The sequence below is a fragment of the Pelodiscus sinensis genome, chromosome 3, assembly GCF_052426305.1.
Source record: "Pelodiscus sinensis isolate ZL-2025 chromosome 3, ASM5242630v1, whole genome shotgun sequence".
Lineage (NCBI taxonomy): Eukaryota > Metazoa > Chordata > Testudines > Trionychidae > Pelodiscus > Pelodiscus sinensis.
The window spans coordinates 61978184-61996394 of record NC_143054.1 but is presented as its reverse complement, the minus strand read 5'-3'; the positions used below and the strand labels follow the sequence as shown (position 1 = coordinate 61996394).

General features: G+C 43.1%; 2 protein-coding genes across 8 annotated transcripts in view; one reads left to right on the top strand and one right to left on the bottom strand.

Moving 5' to 3' along the window:
- DOP1A (DOP1 leucine zipper like protein A) overlaps nucleotides 1-12067 on the bottom strand; it is a 110759-nt gene extending 98692 nt beyond the window's left edge. For 3 of the 4 annotated variants that reach the window (XR_012902590.2, XM_014569949.4, XM_075923817.2), the window contains exon 1: nucleotides 11922-12067. The gene's annotated coding sequence lies outside the window, so the exon portion shown is untranslated. The remainder of the gene's footprint in view (nucleotides 1-11921) is intronic. The other variant, XM_075923816.2, reaches the window with a different exon arrangement.
- Nucleotides 12068-16248: 4181 nt separating this feature from the next.
- The window catches only part of UBE3D (ubiquitin protein ligase E3D), a 106331-nt gene continuing 104368 nt past the window's right edge, over nucleotides 16249-18211 (top strand). For 2 of the 4 annotated variants that reach the window (XM_075923815.2, XM_014569946.4), the window contains exons 1-2: nucleotides 16249-16565; nucleotides 17974-18170. In XM_075923815.2, the coding sequence (XP_075779930.1) occupies nucleotides 16507-16565; nucleotides 17974-18170 (256 nt within the window). In that variant the 5' untranslated portion in view covers nucleotides 16249-16506. The remainder of the gene's footprint in view (nucleotides 16566-17973; nucleotides 18171-18211) is intronic. The other 2 variants (XM_014569944.3, XM_006115896.5) reach the window with 2 other exon arrangements.

Here is an 18211-nt window from a genome sequence, read left to right as displayed (position 1 = left end):
ACTCCGGCTGGATCCACAGCCGACACGCAGTTAATGTAATTTTCCTCTCTACTGCCGGGGGGGGGGGGGGGGGCAGGGGAAGGGAGAGGGAGTGGGGTCTCCCACCGACCCCTACCTTCCCCTGCCCCCCCCTCCCGGCAGTAGAGAGGAAAATTACATTAACTGCGTGTCGGCTGTTGAACCAGCCGGAGTGACTGTAACTGACCAGAACGTCCTGAATGCGGCTGCTTTGGCACACCCTTGCCTCCTCCTCCTCTCCCTCCCCCTCTCCCACCGACCCCTACCTTCCTCTGCCCCCCCCCCCCTCCCGGCAGCAGAGAGGAAAATTACATTAACTGCGTGTCGGCTGTGGATCCAGCCGCAGTTAATCAATTGCTCTAACAACTTGAAGCAGCTGCCGGAGCACTTCCGGGTTGCAGTTGGTGCCGGACCATCAGGCGTACTGGACCACTGGATGCCGGACCACCGGAGTTTTACTGTATTTTGTTTGAAATGGATTGCTCCAGAGAATCTATATTCAAGCCATCAAATTAAGAATTGGATTTTTTCCTTCTAATTGAATAGAATATCTAAGGATTAAGAATTAATATATGAGCCATCTATTTCGCAGTTTAGCAGGTCTCTCTCTTTTTTCTGAGTTTCTCTTCATCACAACTCTCAGAACTACTATCATCCTTCTTGCTAAAACTATATTACTAATATTTTTTCATTTTTTCTCTGTCACATCACATTTGTAAAGGCATTTTCCACTGTATCCTTAAAGGTGCAATCCTCCACAATTTCCTAATTAAATCTCCAGACTGCTGTCCTAACAATTCCACTTATAAATTCTAATATTAAATGTCCCCATCTCCCTTCTCAAAGTTCTCAGTAGTTACTTCAACACTTCTGGAAGAACAAAAATTATTTACATATCTAATTCTTCAAAATATATTAATGTGTATAGCACATCACTTGCACTGATCCATAGTTGACAGAGCTGCAGCTGAAAATTGATCTATAGCTTATTCTGTGAAGCTGAAACATTTTGACTTACGTATATAAATGTGAATCTTTTTCAACCACCCACTAACATTCTATACTGAACCATTATTTAACCATCTGTCTCTGGGACAAAGGGCAGATGCCATTCAGAAACACAGCCTTTGTTTGTTTATTAGAACATAAACTCTCTATTACATCTTAGATCTCCAACCGTGCTAGCTGGTGCAGAACACAGAACAATTTGTTTAACATAGCCAGAGACTATGCCTCTGATATCTAAGTGACACACAAGAGTTGCTGTTTATAAAGCACATCATGACATTAGGATACAGAAGGCAAGTACATCCAGGTGTCATATTTATAGGGCTAGACTCATTTTTGACTCCAGGTCTTTGAGGGCTTTCCCTCAGGTGCCCATCCTTGTATTTTTATCTATCCCAGGTTGGAATTCTAAAGTTCTCCAACTTTTTGACTAGGCCAAAGAATCCCACATATCAGTTGTTCTACCCAGAAGTTTAAAATGAGTTTGCAGTCTGCCCTTGGGGAGGCTACAGACAGTGATTAGATTGGTGCTCTTAAACTGAAACAATACTATTGTTAAAACAATGGGAACAAAATTCTACACTGAAATTAAACCCCTATGACTGATCCCATGTCCACTGACTCAGGCTCACAGGTCGTTGGCTATAAAATTGAGATGTAGAAGTTTGGGCTGGTCCCTAATTCTGGGACCTTCTCACCTCATGGTGTGGAGAGAGGGTCCCAGACCTAAAAAAGAGCTCTGGAAGAGAGACAAACATCTGAGCATACACAAACAGCTGGTCCAACAAAAGCTACTTTGGGACCCAGGTGGTGCCGGATTATCAGAAATGCCGGACTATCAGGAGGTACTCTGGCAGGGGCGGGTCTCATCGGAAGGGAACAGCGCCGCAAGGAGCAGGGCAGGGGAGGGGGCGGGGGTGTGCCAAACCCTCCCTCCTGCTGCAGGGAGGCAAAGCCTGCAAGCGGCAGAACAAGAGAGGGAGGGAGAGGCAGGCAGCTGTTTCAAGAAATTCTAATCAATTACACTGCCCCAGCAACAGGCTCGCAATCTACCTTTCCTCTCTACTGCCTGGAGGGGGGAGGGGTGGGGAAGGGTAGGTGGTTGGCGGGCGGAGGGATGCTGAACCCTCCCTCCTGCTGCAGGGAGGCAAAGCCTCTGAACGGCGGAAGGGGAGAGGCAGCGAGAGGCAGGCAGCCGCATTCAGGAAGTTCTAATCAGTTACACTTACTCCGGCTGGATCCACAGCCGACAGGCTCTCAATCTACCTTTCCTCTCTACTGCCTGGAGGAGGGAGGGGCAGGGAAAGCTAGGGGTCGGCGGAGGAGGGGGAGGGGGTGTGCCAAACCCTCCCTCCTGCTGCAGGGAGGCAAAGCCTGCAAGCGGCAGAACAAGAGAGGGAGGGAGAGGCAGGCATAGAATCATAGAACTGGAAGAGACCTCAGAAGGTCATCAAGTCCAGCCCCCTGCTCTCCTCTTTGGAACCTCCCTTCAGGAAGTTGAAGGCTGCTATCAAATCCCCCCTCACTCTTCGCTTCTGCAGACTAAACAGACCCAAGTCCCTCAGCCTCTCCTCATAAGTCATATGCTCCAGCCCCCTAATCATTTTGGTTGCTCTCCGCTGGACCCTCTCCAATGCGTCCACATCCTTTTTGTAGTGGGGGGCCCAGAACTGGACACAATACTCCAGATGCGGCCTCACCAAAGCCGAATAAAGGGGAATGATGACATCTCTGGATCTGCTGGCAATGCTCCTCTTAATGCAACCTAATATGCCATTAGCCTTCTTGGCTACAAGGGCACATTGTTGACTCATATCTAGCTTCTCATCCACTGTAACCCCCAGGTCCTTTTCTGCAGAACTACTACTTAACCGGTTGGTCCCCAGCTTGTAACTATGCTTGGGATTCTTCCGTCCCAAGTGCAGGACTCTACACTTGTCCTTGTTGAACCTCATCAAATTTCTTGTGGCCCAATCCTCCAATTTGTCTAAGTCATTCTGGACCCTATCTCTGCCCTTAAGCGTATCTACCTCTCCCCCCAGCTTAGTGTCATCCGCAAACTCGCGGAGGGTGCAATCCATCCCCTCATCCAGATCATTAATAAAGATATTGAACAAAACCGGTCCTAGAACCGAACCTTGGGGCACTCCGCTAGGAACCGACCGCCATCCTGACATCAAGCCATTGATCACTACCCCCTGGGCCCAGCCTTCTAGCCATCTTTCTATCCATCTTACCGTCCATTTATCCAATCCACAATCTCTTAACTTGCTGGCAAGAATATTGTGGGAGACCGTATCAAAAGCCTTGCTAAAGTCAAGGTATATAACATCCACTGACTTCCCCATGTCCACCGAGCCAGTTACCTCATCAGGCAGCTGTTTCAAGAAATTCTAATCAATTACACTGCCCCGGCAACAGGCTTGCAATCTACCTTTCCTCTCTACTGCCTGGTTTAGTGCAAAGCGTTCTGAAGCCCCCCGTCCTCCAGGCAGTAGAGAGGAAACGTAGATTGAGAGCCTGTCGGCTGTGGATCCAGCCGGAGTAAGTGTAACTGATTAGAACTTCCTGAATGCAGCTGCCTGCCTCTCACCACCTCTCCCCTTCCGCCGCTCACAGGCTTTGCCTTCCTGCAGCAGGAGGCAGTAGAGAGGAAAGGTAGATTGCGAGCCTGTTGCCGGGGCAGTGTAATTGATTAGAATTTCTTGAAACAGCTGCCTGCCTCTCCCTCCCTCTCTTGTTCTGCCGCTTGCAGGCTTTGCCTTCCTGCAGCAGGAGGGAGGGTTTGGCACACCCCTGCCCCCTCCCCCGTTGACCCCTACCTTCTCCTGCCCCCCCTCCTCCTCTAGGCAGTAGAGAGGAAAGGTAGATTGAGAGCCTGTCGGCTGTGGATCCAGCCGCAGTTAATCAATTACACTAACAACTTGAAGCAGCTGCCAGATCACTTCCGGGTTGCAGTTGGTGCCGGACCATCAGGCGTACCAGACCACTGGATGCCAGACCACTGGAGTTTTACTGTATTATCACCCAGCTGGTCTCTCTAATATCGTGGGAGCCACACAGCTATAACAACACTGCAATAAACAATATACTCATGCAATAAACATCATAATAATCAGGTCAACATATATTACTCATTTATTACAGAACAGCTCCAAACATACGACACCAAGAACAGCCTACGTTTACTCCTAACTTGTACATCATCTTGCATTATAGGGAAACTTCATCACTTTCTCATGAGCACTTTGTCTTTGTGATCAAAAAAGGCATGTTACTTTCATTGTCCATCCATACTATGAAAGGGGGCTGCTTTACCATAGTTTTTGGGTTCTGTCCTACCAAGGCTTTCCCCACAGCATTGCTTCATGACTGATAGAGCCCTGCTCCTCCCTTCCCTTGATCAATCTGGGTGGACTCTGGAGTGAGAGAGAGAGAGAGAATTTGCTAGCTGCTTTATTATTGTATTTTTAATAAATGTGGTGTGTTTCCTTTTTCCCTAAAAAGATCCTGTGTGCTACTTATAAATAAATATAACAAAGCACAGTGCTTAAAGCGAGGGAGGGTACAGAAGGGAACATAACCTCGGGGGGGGGGGACTTTTAAAAGATTGAGATTTTAGTAAAGCTACTGTTGCTACTGCATACCACTCCACTTCCCCATCACATAAGTTCTGTCTCTGCTCCACCCCACCCAGCACCAGCTACCACTTCTTCATTAGCTGATTGACTCTCAACTCCCAAACAATTAGGTTCTGAGAAGACCATTCCAGCAATGAGTGGGAGGGCGTGCAATGCCTCTGCCAATGCAGAGGTAATAACAAGGGCGGTATTCTATCACAACGTCACTCATTGGCCTAACCATCTCTCCTTTACTTATACATGGAAGGGGCTTCACTCCCTGGTACCCAGATCTCGTTACTGCCCTCTCATTGGCTGTGGGAGCTGGGAACGAATCTAATTGTGCACAAGTGTCTTCTTAACACAGGGACAGTCAGCAGCAAGATAGGATAAGAGTGATCTGTGGGTTTAGTAATGGAAACATGAAAATATAGCATTAGTTGGCATCCTATCCCTAACGAATGAAGAGGATGTAAAATTTAGCAGATGTGTTGTTTAGGAGGAGTAGTTTGGGTACAGCGAAGATCACAAGTAGCTCTTTTTCTAGTATATTTCACTTAAATACAAGTTTTCCCTTAGCCAAGAGAAAGAGTTAGACAATAAAACGGTGGCAGTTCACTTCAGTTATCCATTGCCGGGCTGTCACTACTTCATTTACCTGCACCTCTGCGGGTACCAGTGATCACAGTTCCCACTGGCCGTGGGTCACTGTTCATGACCAATGGGAACTGAAGGAAGCAGCACGAACTAGGACACTGTTTCCCACAGCTCCACTGGCCAAGAATGGCGATCTGCAGCTGCCAGAGCTGCGATCGCCCATTCCTGCAGGGGCAAAAGTAAATATAGCAGTTATACCAAAATATTACCAGCCCATTAACTTTTATTAAGAAATTATATCACATATGACACATTCAGTAACATTTTCTATGTTGTGGCTGTTTTCCAGAACACTTCCTTTCATGTTTCTACTCATGAATTAAAAGAGATTAGTAGAATGTAAATCTTTGTATCTGATCTCTTCTATGACTAGAACTTGGGCAAACAAATATTCCACTTTTTTAATTCCCTTCAAAACTGAACCCCAAAAGAAAGGACACAAACTAATTAGAGTTAAATTCACTACACTTTTACATGTGATACTATGACCTCAATTCACCAAAGCATTTAAGCACAAGCGTAGTCCTACCGACATAATGAGATTACTCACATGCTTAGTCAAGCACTTGCTTAAATGCTTTGATGCATCAGGGTCTATACAATTTGTTAGTAAAAACTGCTTAACAGAACTTTCAGAAGGGTAGCCAGGTTGGTTTGTAACAGGAAAAATGTAAAAACAACAAATAGTTTATCACCTTAAAGACTAATAAAACATGTAGATGGTATCATGAGCTTTCGTGGATACAACCCACTTCTTCAGATGACCCAGAACTTGTATATTTTCAATATTTGTTTTCTTTCTAAAGAAGCAGAACATTCTGCTGGAAAATGTATCAAAGTTCTTCATAAGTCAATAAACCGTTTTGCCAATTGTTCTAAAATTTCTGTAAATGATAAGCATTGTGGAGGTTTGGTGTTCATAATATGAGATAATCACCAGTAAACTGTTTAAAATTAAAAAATTAAAATAGGACTGTGTTGATTGTTAAACCTTTTTTTTTTTTTTCATTGGTTCAGTGCTTTATTTTCATTTTTGGTTTTAGGAGATCAGTAGTACACCTGATCTAACATCATTTCCTCTTTCTCCCATAAACTTTGAAATGGAAAAAAACCTTAAAAGGAGTGATTTTAGGGTTTTTAATCTGATAATCTAATTAACATAACTCTGATAGACAAAAGAAATTCAAATTGTCTCCACTCAAATAATAAACAATTCATTTCTATTTTTCCTCCTGCATGCTCTACTCTCCATATCTGGTTATTTTTGGCGATGTCTTATCTTTACTCCCTTTTGGCCCTCTCTCCCATTCCTCAAACCTTTTCCGGTATTGATTTTGGTTGCATTCCTCCTTTTCCTATGCCTTTTCTTGTTACCATAGACTTATACTTTTCCATCAGAGTGAAACTGGCAGAAGACTATGAGTTAATTTTATTCAGTGAACAATCTTTTAATGTCTAGGCAGAAGCAGACATACAGTAAGCTGGAGATAATTTTCATAGGGTCCTACTGTGATCATCCATTACAATATAGCATCACAAAATTATTTCTAGCATGACAGGTGCCAGGGAAAGAGTTAGGAAAGGTGCAAATTTGCATGATATAATTGTCCATTAACATTTCATTAAACAAAATGTTGAATGCCTCCAATGAGTGGGCAAACAAGACAGCAAGTTATGTAAACCATCCTCCACCTCTCATTTCTGAATTCCCTACATTCACAAAATGCCAGCTCCCATTTACAGTAAAATGAACCAAGCACACTATGACACTCCATCAACAGCAAACCACTACAACAGAGCTGGCTTAAGTAACAGAGATAAAGACTGCATATTTTGAAGATTATTAAATATATTTTATCTCAATTGTTATATTTTTTTTCCCGAGACCTGGTCTACTTGAAAATTAAGTCAACTAGCGACATTGCTTAAGGCTATGAAAAATTTCAAGCAGAGAGCACTGCTGTTAGGTTGACATAACACCCCGCTATAGACAAAGCAAGTCGACAGACTTCTTCATCCCAGCTAGGCTATGTCTAGACTGCAACTTTCGAAAGAGCCTCTTTCGAAAGAGAGCGTCTAGACTGCACGTTGAACTTTCGAAAAAGCGGCTTGCTTTTTCGAAAGAAAGCATCCAGTGAGTTTGGATGCTCTCTTTCGAAGAAGCCCTATTTACATTGAAGAACGCCTTCTTTTGAAAGAGGAACTTTCGAAAGAAGGCGTTCTTCCTCGTGAAATGAGGTTTACCGCCATCGAAAGAAAAGCCGCGTTCTTTCGATTTAATTTCGAAAGAACGCGGCTGCAGTCTAGACGCAGGTGAGGTTTTTTCGAAAAAAGGCTACTTTTTTTGAAAAAACCCCTGAGTCTGGACACAGCCCTAGTTACTGCCTCTCAGAACAGGGAATTAACTACATCAGTAAAAAAAATTCCTTCTGTTCATGTAGTAAGCATATATTCTACAGTAGCATAGTTGTACTGTAGCACTTGTAGTGTAGATGTAGCTTCAGTTTTCAAATAAGCATATTACCTATTTATGCAGATGCTTCAGCAAAATGAGGACAGATATATGGAAATAAGCAGTTCCAGTGAGCGGGTTATAGGACTCTTTACCATAGAACCCCTCATAAGGTCAGGGTTACAAGGTTCTTTGCTATGCAACCCATAAGGTGGGTAAAACAAAAAACAGAACTATGTAACACTTTAAAGACTAACAAGATGGTTTATTAAGTGATGAACTTTCGTGGGCCAGACCCACTTCCTCAGATCAATATGTGGAAAATTGGCATGACCATATATACCAAAGGATACAATAAAAAAAATGAACACATATGAAAAGGAAAAATCGAATTTCAGAACAGAAGGGGGATGGGGGGTGAGCTAATGATATTAGAGGTGATAATTGGGGAAGCTATCTTTGTAATAGGTAAGATAATTAATGTCTTTGTTAAGAGCTAGGCGTAAAGTGTCAAATTTAAGCATGAATGACAGTTCAGAGGATTGTCTTTCAAGTCTGGTGTTAAAATGTCTTTGAAGCAGGATAATGTAGTAATTTTTGTTATCAGAAAGAGGGCATGGTGCAACTAAGTCTAAGAACTACTTAACAGTTGGCTCATAGGAGAAAAAAATTTCTTCTTCAACATTTAAATAGGCAAACAGCTAGACTGCAATGTCTGTCAAGCTGGGTTCCCATTCCTAGTTCAAGTAAGTAAGGTGGGCTGCTCAAAAGGAGCTGAAAGAAGCCCCACCTGGCTCTTGCATTGGGTTAAATCCTGGAAAATGAGGAATGCTGGCCAATCTGCACCTCTCTTACCCAACTAGCTACCGGATACCAGTTGACTCCTGACAGAGGAGCTACTTATTGTTGTTTGGCAACCATCTCCCTCCCTTGCTACTGGGACTCTGCCCCCCCCATCAAATTTCGCTCCACATACACCCCTCCTCACCCTATTGATACATGATGGTGACATTTTCAATTTGTTTGAAAAAAACATTAGTAATGCTAAAATGCAGAACGTGCACATCAAGTTTCCAGGCAGACAGAAGTATTTAAAAGAACAATAAACACCAGATAAAACTTTAAAAACAAAACAAAATTAAGCCCTATTAATTCCCTGGGGGGGTTGTGGAATCTCCATCACTGGAGATATTTAAGAGCAGGTTAGACAGACAGAGCAGGGTTACTCAAAACATGGCCCATGGGCCGCATGCAGCCTGCAGCCCATTTGTTTGCAGCCTGCGGTGCAGTGAGGATTTACACAGGGCTCAACATGCAGCCTGCAGGTGGGATCCTTTGAACACAGCCTCCACTGGGAACACGCTCCACAATGGCACACCAATATAATGGTCTAATGTTGATATGTGTTTTAGTAGTTAAATTCCTTGACTGTCATTGCTTATTAAAAGTAATGTCATATTGGTGACAATCGGGTAAATATTGCATTTTATTAATATCAGCAGAACTGACTTAAATGGGGCCTGTGTGTTGTGTAGTCTTGCCTTAATCTTTGTATTCATATCCGTCAGTGTGAAAGAAGCTATATGCATATATATTCGCACGTATATGCAACCACACTTAAGTTGTGGCCCTCGGCATGTTTTGTGAGCATTATCGTGGCCCCCTGGGCTTCCAAGGTTAAGAAGCCCTGATCTAGACAGTGCTTGATCCTGCTGTGAGGGCAGCGGACTGGACTCGATGACCTCTCGAGGTCCCTTCTAGTTCTAGTATTCTATGATTCTATCATTTTCAATGTAATTTCAGAATATTTTTCCTGAAAGTACAGGAATTTGAAAAACGCTGTTGTTTAAATAGCTGTCTACCTGTACATTCTTTTGTCTCATCATACATTCAGAATAAAATGCAAGTATTGCTCTGAGCAGCAGTTACAATTGTCAGATTAAGCTATCGTGTTCACATAAAAAAGGGAGAAATGCAAATTATATTATAATTAATGAAAGATAACAGTGCATTTGACATATGCTAGAATTACAATAAATGTACGGTCCCACAGATTGTATACTCTTCAAGGCAAATGACTGTCTTCTTAAGTATATCTCAAAGGGGTAGCCATACTAGTCTGTAACTTTAAAAACAAGTAGTCCTGTGGCACCTTAGAAACTAACCAAAATATATAGAATCATGAGCTTCTATAGGCAAAACCCACTTCATCAAATGAATTGGAGTGGAAATAACAGAAACCAGGACATATATATGTAACAGCAGAAGTAGTGCCTATCAATTGTAGGACCTGTGTTAATGAGGCTAATTAAGTGGGCTGGATGTGTCCCATACAAAGCTTTTGATGTGGAAATGCATATGTTAATGGTAGGAGAAATTGGCTTTGTAATGGGCCAACCTTAGACCCAGGGTAAAGGTATCTAATCTGTAAAGAATTTCCAGTTCTGCAGACTGTCTCTGTAATTGATTAGCGAAATTTCCACATGAAAAGCTCTGTATGGGACACATTCAGCTCACTTGCTTAGCCTCATTACCACAGGTTCTACAATTGACAGGTACTGCTGCTCTTACATATATCTCTTCATTTCTGTTATTTCCACTCCAATTCATCTGATGAAGTGGGTTCTGAAAAAGAAAGCTCATGATTCTATATATTTTGGTTAGTCTCGAAGGGTACGTCTACATTGCACCATTGCTCAAAATAAGATATGCAATTTGAGCTATGCAAATTGTGTATCTTATTTCAATCTTATTTTGAAATAAGCCATTATTCCAAAATGTCCCTTAATCCTCATGGAATGAGGTTTACAGAGACATCAGAATAGCGATTATATTTCGAATAATGGGCTTGCTATGCAGATGTAGGATAGCTGTTTTGGGATACTCTAGTTTCCTGAAATAGCATTGCAGTGTAGATGTGGCCTAAGATGCCTCAGGATCATTTGTTGTTCTTAAGTATATTTACAGCATGTTTTAGGCATCACTACAACATTAATACAAAACAAGTGATTTGTTATAACTATACAAATACAAATGTTTCTATAAGAACAAAGTTGAAAAACTGAAGTTAATAGTAAATGAATTCAGTGTTTTTGGAGGCATCCATTTTAGCATCTGGCCGTAAATCTTAAATGTCTACAGCCTGCAATAAATGCACATGCAGACACAAAACCCTGTATTGCTCCAGACAACACCAGATAACCTTGACAACAAACATTCACAAGCATACGGTTATTATTTTGACCAAAAAGAAAAAAAGAGCCTTGCACTGCAGAGTCCAGCTTAAGCAGCACTAGTGTTCCTCTGGTGGGCATTCTACCCTCAAGATACTCTGCAGTGGGTAAATCCAGTAACTATCAGCATAAGTACTTCACTTGACCTCAGCAATTTCAGTAGTGTGAAAGGCAGATCATTCACAAATCATACAGGGGGCTTAACCATTTAAAACCCCTGCCTTGAGTTGCACTAGCAAGAGAAAAGAGTTGAAAGCAATTTTTAGATCACAGGGAAGCAGCGACCCCTTCCACAGATTATTGCATTATTTTGGATTTCTTTCCTTCCCCCATTTACCCACTTCAGCATGCACTGGGACACCCAAGGCAGTGGTCGAGGCACAAGAAGACTCTTTCAGTGGGGTCACCCATGACCGGGGAAGAGGAGTTTGAGGGGGCTGACACGAGGGCCAGGGTATAACGTGCAAGGAGGGGAACAGAGGGAGGGGGAGAGGGAGGGGGAGCGGTGCAGATCCTCAGTGTACGGCACAGGGAAAGGGGGCAAAGGGAGAGGACACATGGGGGGGGTCAGGGTGTGATGTGGGGAGACACGTGGGTCAAGGGGGACGCCCATGGGGAAGAATCAGGGCGGGAGGAGGCAGACACCCAGGGCGGGGGAGGGGAGGGGAGGCGCATCCAGTGGCAGCGGGGGGAAGGGGCCAAACACCCAGTGGGGGAGGATTAGGGTGCGACGCCAGGGGAGTAGCAGAGGCCCCAGGACAATCTCCGGAGGGTTCCCCCCTCCGGCCCTAGCGCCCCGCTCCGCTGGCAGGGGAAAGGCCGCCGAGGTCTCCAGCTGATCCGCGCTCCCGCGACCACAGCACAAGCCGGGAAGGGGGCAGGGTCGCGGGGCGCCCGAGCCCGGTACCGTGGCTGGGGCAGGGGGCTGGTTACCTGGGCGACGAGAGCCGGAAGAGCCCGACAGCGGAAAGCCCCGGAGCGGTCACTGACAGTTCCCAGCATGCAGCGCGGCTTCCCGTTTCCTCCCCCCTCCCATGCAGATTGTCTACGCCACAGCGCCCCCCGCTGGGCCTCAGGTAGTGCTGCCCTCGTGCAGGTGTGGAAGAGCTTGTAGGGGGCAGAGAGATGTGCGTGGCTGTGTACGTGCAATCTCTGGCTGTGACAGTGAAGGATGTGTGTGTATGTGCTCTGCTACGTAATGCTCGTCAGTATCTCTGTTCCTCTATGAGAGGTCTGTCTAGGCAGTGTGTGTGAATGGATGAAAGTGTATGAACGAAGTGTGTCTGTGTAGTTGTGTGTCCATGCATGAATTATATGCACTGTATGCATTTCAGTATCTTGAGGAAGGTGTGTGTATTGCCCTATGTGTGAATAACAGCCCAGCTCTGATTCCTGATCTTTTTTTTTTATTTGCAGGCTTGTGCACAAAACATTGATGATATAAAATACCTATTTATTCATTTCATCACATTTTTTTAAAGAAAGGAGAACTCTGAAAAAAGTATTTTCTTAAAAGAGGAATGTGATAGTAATTGTAGAAGACAAGCCAATGTATCATACATTTCTCCTAAACTTTATCTGGTTACATTATAAACACTTTGTTGCTATCTCTCTGTTTTTATGAAAATGTCCAACACTTAGCACAGTAGCGCCCTCATCTTAGGACTCCTAAGCACTAAAAAACAATTGTAATAATAAATAATGAGGCGGTATAGTGCTTATCAGATGTGTAACATGAATACATGTGTGTATCTGTGTATGAGAGTTTTTTTACAGATTTTTACACTAGTGTGGACTTCTGTGGTTGTGCTCTAAGGATTTGTATTTGAGATTCAGAAGTGGGCCTTTAAAGAACCCATTGCATCGAATTCAATATGTGAAATAAATACACATAAAATACCATATAGGCATGTGAAATGAAAATTATATTCCTTGGTCTATCATTTCTACCATTGACAAATGTGAACAGTATTCCATTCACTCACAGATTGAACAGAATCATTGCACCAATCAAGGTTGCATTGTACAAAACATTTTTACAAATGGGTGACACTTACCAATCAGGTTTTGTCAAACATTGTTCTTGACAAGTCATTAAGAAAATACCACCAAGGGTGAGTTTCCCTTTTGGATTACCCGTTACCCCTCCAAAAAGTAAAACATCTCCATATACTGTTTTACAAATCATTTCCTCACTAACCTGTCAACTCAAGTCTCTTGCATTTGAAGTTAAATGCACTTTAACTTACTCATCCTTTTATCATTCATCCATTTTGGAAGCAACACTGGCAGACAGGAGTTATATGCTCTGGTGATGAAAATACAGTAGTAATACTATGTCCATTTCTGGCAGCTACATTCAGGTCTGCCAACAAGGGGGAGCAAAACAGGCAACTGTCCCAGGGTTGCCTGGGGAAGGCTAAGTCCAGCCCTGCCAGTTCTGCACAAGGCCTCTCCTCCCCCTTGTCCAGGAACCCAGTGAGTCTGTCTACATTTTAAATGAGATGTTGAAAAATTTGAGATAGTGTAGAAGACAGCCACAAAGATAATTTGAGGACTAGAAAAAATTCCTTACCATGAGCAACTTAAAAAGCTCAGTATGTTTAGTTTATATAAAACAAGATGGAAATGTGACTTCATTAAGGTGTTGAAGTATCTTCATTGGGATGCAATATCAGGCACTAAAAGGCTCCTTAATTTAGAAGAGAAAGGCATCACAAAAACCAACGTTAGGAAGTTGAAGCCAGAAGAAATTTAAAGTAGAAATAAGACACACATTTTTAACAGTGAGAGTGATTAACTATTGGAACAAATTACCATGGGAAGAGGTGGATTCTTCATCTTGTAAGACCTTTAAATCAAGACCTATAAAATTAGGCCTATCCCTATAAAATTAGTGCTGGGATTGAAATGTAGCAGACAGTAGTCTATTGCTCTGATCCTGCAAAGACTTATGCATGTGAGTAACTTTACACATGTGAATTTAATGGAACTACATTCATGTGTAAAGATACATGTTCATTTGTTCATGCAGGATTGAGGCCTATGCACCCAAGAGAAAGAGGGAAGGACACTGAAGAGGAATATGGGAGAAAAAAAGGAAAGGGGATTTTTAAAAACAGTATTTTAAATACAGGCAGTCCCCGGGTTACGTACAATATAGGGACTGTAGGTTTGTTCTTAAGTTGAATCTGTATGTAAGTCGGAACTGGCGTCCAGATTCAGCCGCTGCTGAAACTGATCAGTTTCAACAGCGGCTGAATCTGGACGCCAGTTCTGACTTGCATACAGATTCAACTTAAGAACCCCAGGCTCCGCGGCTTTGCTCTGCTTTGCTCCCCGTCCCCCTGGTCTGCAGACCAGGGGGATGGGGAGCAAAGCGGCGGAACACGCGGGCAGCGGACAGCCCAGACGCGTGTGGGCTGTCCGCTGCCCGCGTGTTCCGCCGCTTTGCTTCCTCTCCCTGGTCTGCTGGAGACCAGGGAGAGGGAGGACCCCGTTCATAACTGCGGATCCGACATAAGTCGGATCCGCGTAACTCGGGGACTGCCTGTAAAACCAAACACTTAAAAATAATTAAAAGTAGCTTCTGTATGGGGAAAGACAAAAAATGAGAGAAAGTTAAATCAGAGGGCCCAAAATTAAGTCCACTGACTTCAGAGGGAGCAGAACTCTGTCTACATAAAGGCTGCTAGATACAGGCTGTCCTCGCTATAAGTCCAAGATAGATTCCAAAAAACTTGGACTTATAGCAAAACAATTTAAAGCAGGGATTTTTTTTCCCATGGCTGACTTCCATTTGCACAAATTTTTTGGGGGGAGTGGAGGTGGTGACTTAAGAATGGGGAATGGGAGGGCTTATAATGCATGAGTTCTTACAAGTGTCAACGACTTTAGCGTAGAACGGATGTATACCAGGGTGACTTATAGCGGGGACACCCTGTATAGAAAAATGTTATTTTATACAGTGTTTTGATTCTATGATTTAATGGCTATTTCTATTAAAAAATTCTGAACTTTCTTCTAGACTTGAGCTAATAAAGAAGAGGTACTGCCTGTCCCACACAAAACCCTGTTAGGATTCCATGGATCCACAACAGTCTCTTTGAAAACTTAACAATGACAGGTACACACTGGTTATGACTCCACAATTAAGGTTGTGTGGAATTTATCATTTAAAGCAGGAATTTACATTCATTTGTCATTTGATACAGTCTGTCAAAAATAATATGAAGATTTAATTCTTAACCCTTGGGGTCTGTCGTAAAACTGGTTCCAGGTGGAGGCATTTAAATCAATGATACTTCACAGGTATGCAGAGTGCCATCCTCAGAGTCAGTTTAAGATTGGAATTTAAATTCCAGGGTAATTAATACCTTATATTCAGATTGTGTCGCAGTTTAAATTGGCTAATCAATTATTACACTATTCTACAGTTTGTTTTATACATTTCATGCTAAAAGTGGCTGATTTCTGAGATTTTTTCCCCCTAACTGTATATCCCTAGCCTCTGTTTGCCAGGGCTGGGGCTGAGGTTGAGGCTGGGAGGGATTGCTTGATGTTTATCTGTTCTGTTCATCCTCTGTGACACCTGGCCAGTGTTGAGGACAGGATACTGGGCTAGATGGTCTGACCCAGTACGGATGTTCTTATATTCTTAAAAACACGCATACACAAGGCAGTTCTTAAAAACTAACTAGGGTTTCATTGTTTTTATAAAATATTGCTCTAGTGCAGTAACATGATATGGGGCATTACCAACACAATTCCTTTCTTCCTGAGCAGGGTCATTGGGGCTATGTCTACACATCAAAGTTATTTCGGGATACCAAAGGTATCCCAAAATAACTACCCCACGTCTTTTGAATGCCTCTGCTATTCTGAAATATAGTGGATGAGCTATTTTGGCATCCCAGTAAACCTCATTACATGAGGGATAAGGGATGTAGACTCCAAATAAAAGATCTTATTTCGAGTTTAAGGTGCAGTGTAGACACATGCTAGGATACAGTGTGTGTGGGGGGGGGAAGAAGTACTTCTTAGCCTAGTAGTGTCTATTTTCTGGTCTTGCAGCAGATGGCTAACTGGCAGAGTAACTAGTAACACTGGAAGCTGACTGCTGAGAACACTGTTGGCATATAGGCTGTTGTTTCTGTGGGAGGAGGAGGTACAGGGAAGGCCGCCCAGAGGAACAGAAAGGGCATGAGGAGGCCCCCATATAGCCTCCACGGGCAGGCGTTGGTGGAGTCATTGGGAGCGAGGCGCTTTTCCAGAAGCGTTGCAGGATCTTAGCAGTGCGAGGCGGGTGTTGCAGAGGGCGCTGTGTAGGGCGGCCGGGAAGCTGCACAAGCATCTCTGCTCTTGCTGTTTCCTCGATTAAGCAGCTTCCTGGGCTGGCTGCAGGCACGCCCCGCACCACACGAGTTCACCAGGCGGGCAGCTTGACTGGGAGTATCCTCGGCGATCTCCAGGGAGTGTCAGAAGGGGCCCGGGCAGAAGAGCTTTACGCGGCGCCCATATGGAGACAGTTTTCATGGAGATCAGGCGGAAGATGCAGAGCGGGCTGCTGATTATCCGGTATTGCAGAGGAGCGGCTCAGTCCGCTTCCTCCTCTCTGCGTGGGGCCGAGCCCCTTACCTTGCTTACCGGCTGTGGCTCTTCAGCAGCTCCTGTTCTGGGGGGCAATATGGAGACAGCGCATCTGCAAGCCTGGCTCTTAGAACCCCAGGCGCTGGGGGGGATGACAACCCCCCCACCCAACTTTTAGATGTCTCTAACGCTTGTTGTGTAGCTTGACTGGTGATTACCTAAGCACAGTCTTTCACTATTCCACTTGTGCATGCACAGCAGCTTATAATCTCACAAAGTAATGATACATTTTACTCTGAATGTAATTTCTAATCTTAACAGTCATTGCATATCAACTGAAAACATTTAGATGGTGTTCCTGTATTTACTAGGCATTTATCTGATTCTGTTTCATATATTCTTTAAACTCCAAACTTCATTGCATAGATAAACTTGCTTGTCGGACTTTTCCTCTCAACAAATACTTAAATCACTTTCAACAATAGCATTTGCAGATTTGCCAACATCCACTATGTGGGCATCGTACATGATTTGTGAAATTCGGTATCTTGACTGAATTCCATATGTAATAAAAAGTGTAATATTAATTGCTGTGCATCTTGGAAAAAGTTGACCTAGTGAATTTCAAGGGCACATCAAGCCTATACAGAAAGTATTAAAATGACTTTTTCCTTTCTGATTCCTGCAAAATACTGTTTTTACATTTTAAACATATTGGTTTGTTTTTCAATGCCACCCTGATAATATGCTCTGGGAACAGGCAACTATTAACTTTAGGAATTGATCCATTTCCTCCTAAAGTTTTAATCTGCTCTGAAGATTCAGTGGGAATTTTATGAGTGCAAGGAATTCAGGTTCAGATCCTTTGGACCCAGTGCTATCCACATTCTCATTCATTGGGAATTTTGCCAGTGATTTAAATGGAAGTAAGATTGGGCGTTATATTTATAATTATTTTGGCCTTTGTACTGCATTATCTTTTTAGTATGTAAACATTTCATTGTCTCTCATTTTTGTGTAATTTTAATTTTAACATTTGACTGGGATTTTTGACAAACAATTAAAACTGTTTTCCTTTACATTTTGTTTCATGATTTTAAGGTTAAAAACAGTTACATTACTGCCTTGTTTCCCAATCAGTATATCTTTTTTGTACTGATTTGGGGATTGCAGAAAAGCATGCATTAATTTTGTTTATAAGCTTTGTACATTTCTTAAAGTTTGACTCAACAAAAATTGCATCAACAGCCACAAAGTTTAAGAAGATGAAAGAAGCATTTCACCTTTGAGAGAATTTTAGTTTGTTTCAACAAGTCAACGTTATATGTGACTAAACCCTCATTTTAAAGTTTTCTTTCTAACTGAAGCAAATATGTGTGTGTTTTTAAATCTCTAGTGAGCCAAATGCAGGAAGTTTGCCAGTGGATATTTCAGTGTCTCCAGGATCATTAGAGATAAAAAGCTGTCAAGGCTGCAATATGATCAGCTTTCCTGAAGAGGTCAGGATTGTTCCTTCTTCCTGCCGAGGACTACAGTACATAGCTGGAGATGGTTTACATGTGAGGCTGCAAATTGAAGCAGATTCAAATACAAGTGAGGATGACCAGATATTAGTGTATTTAATTCCTTAAAAA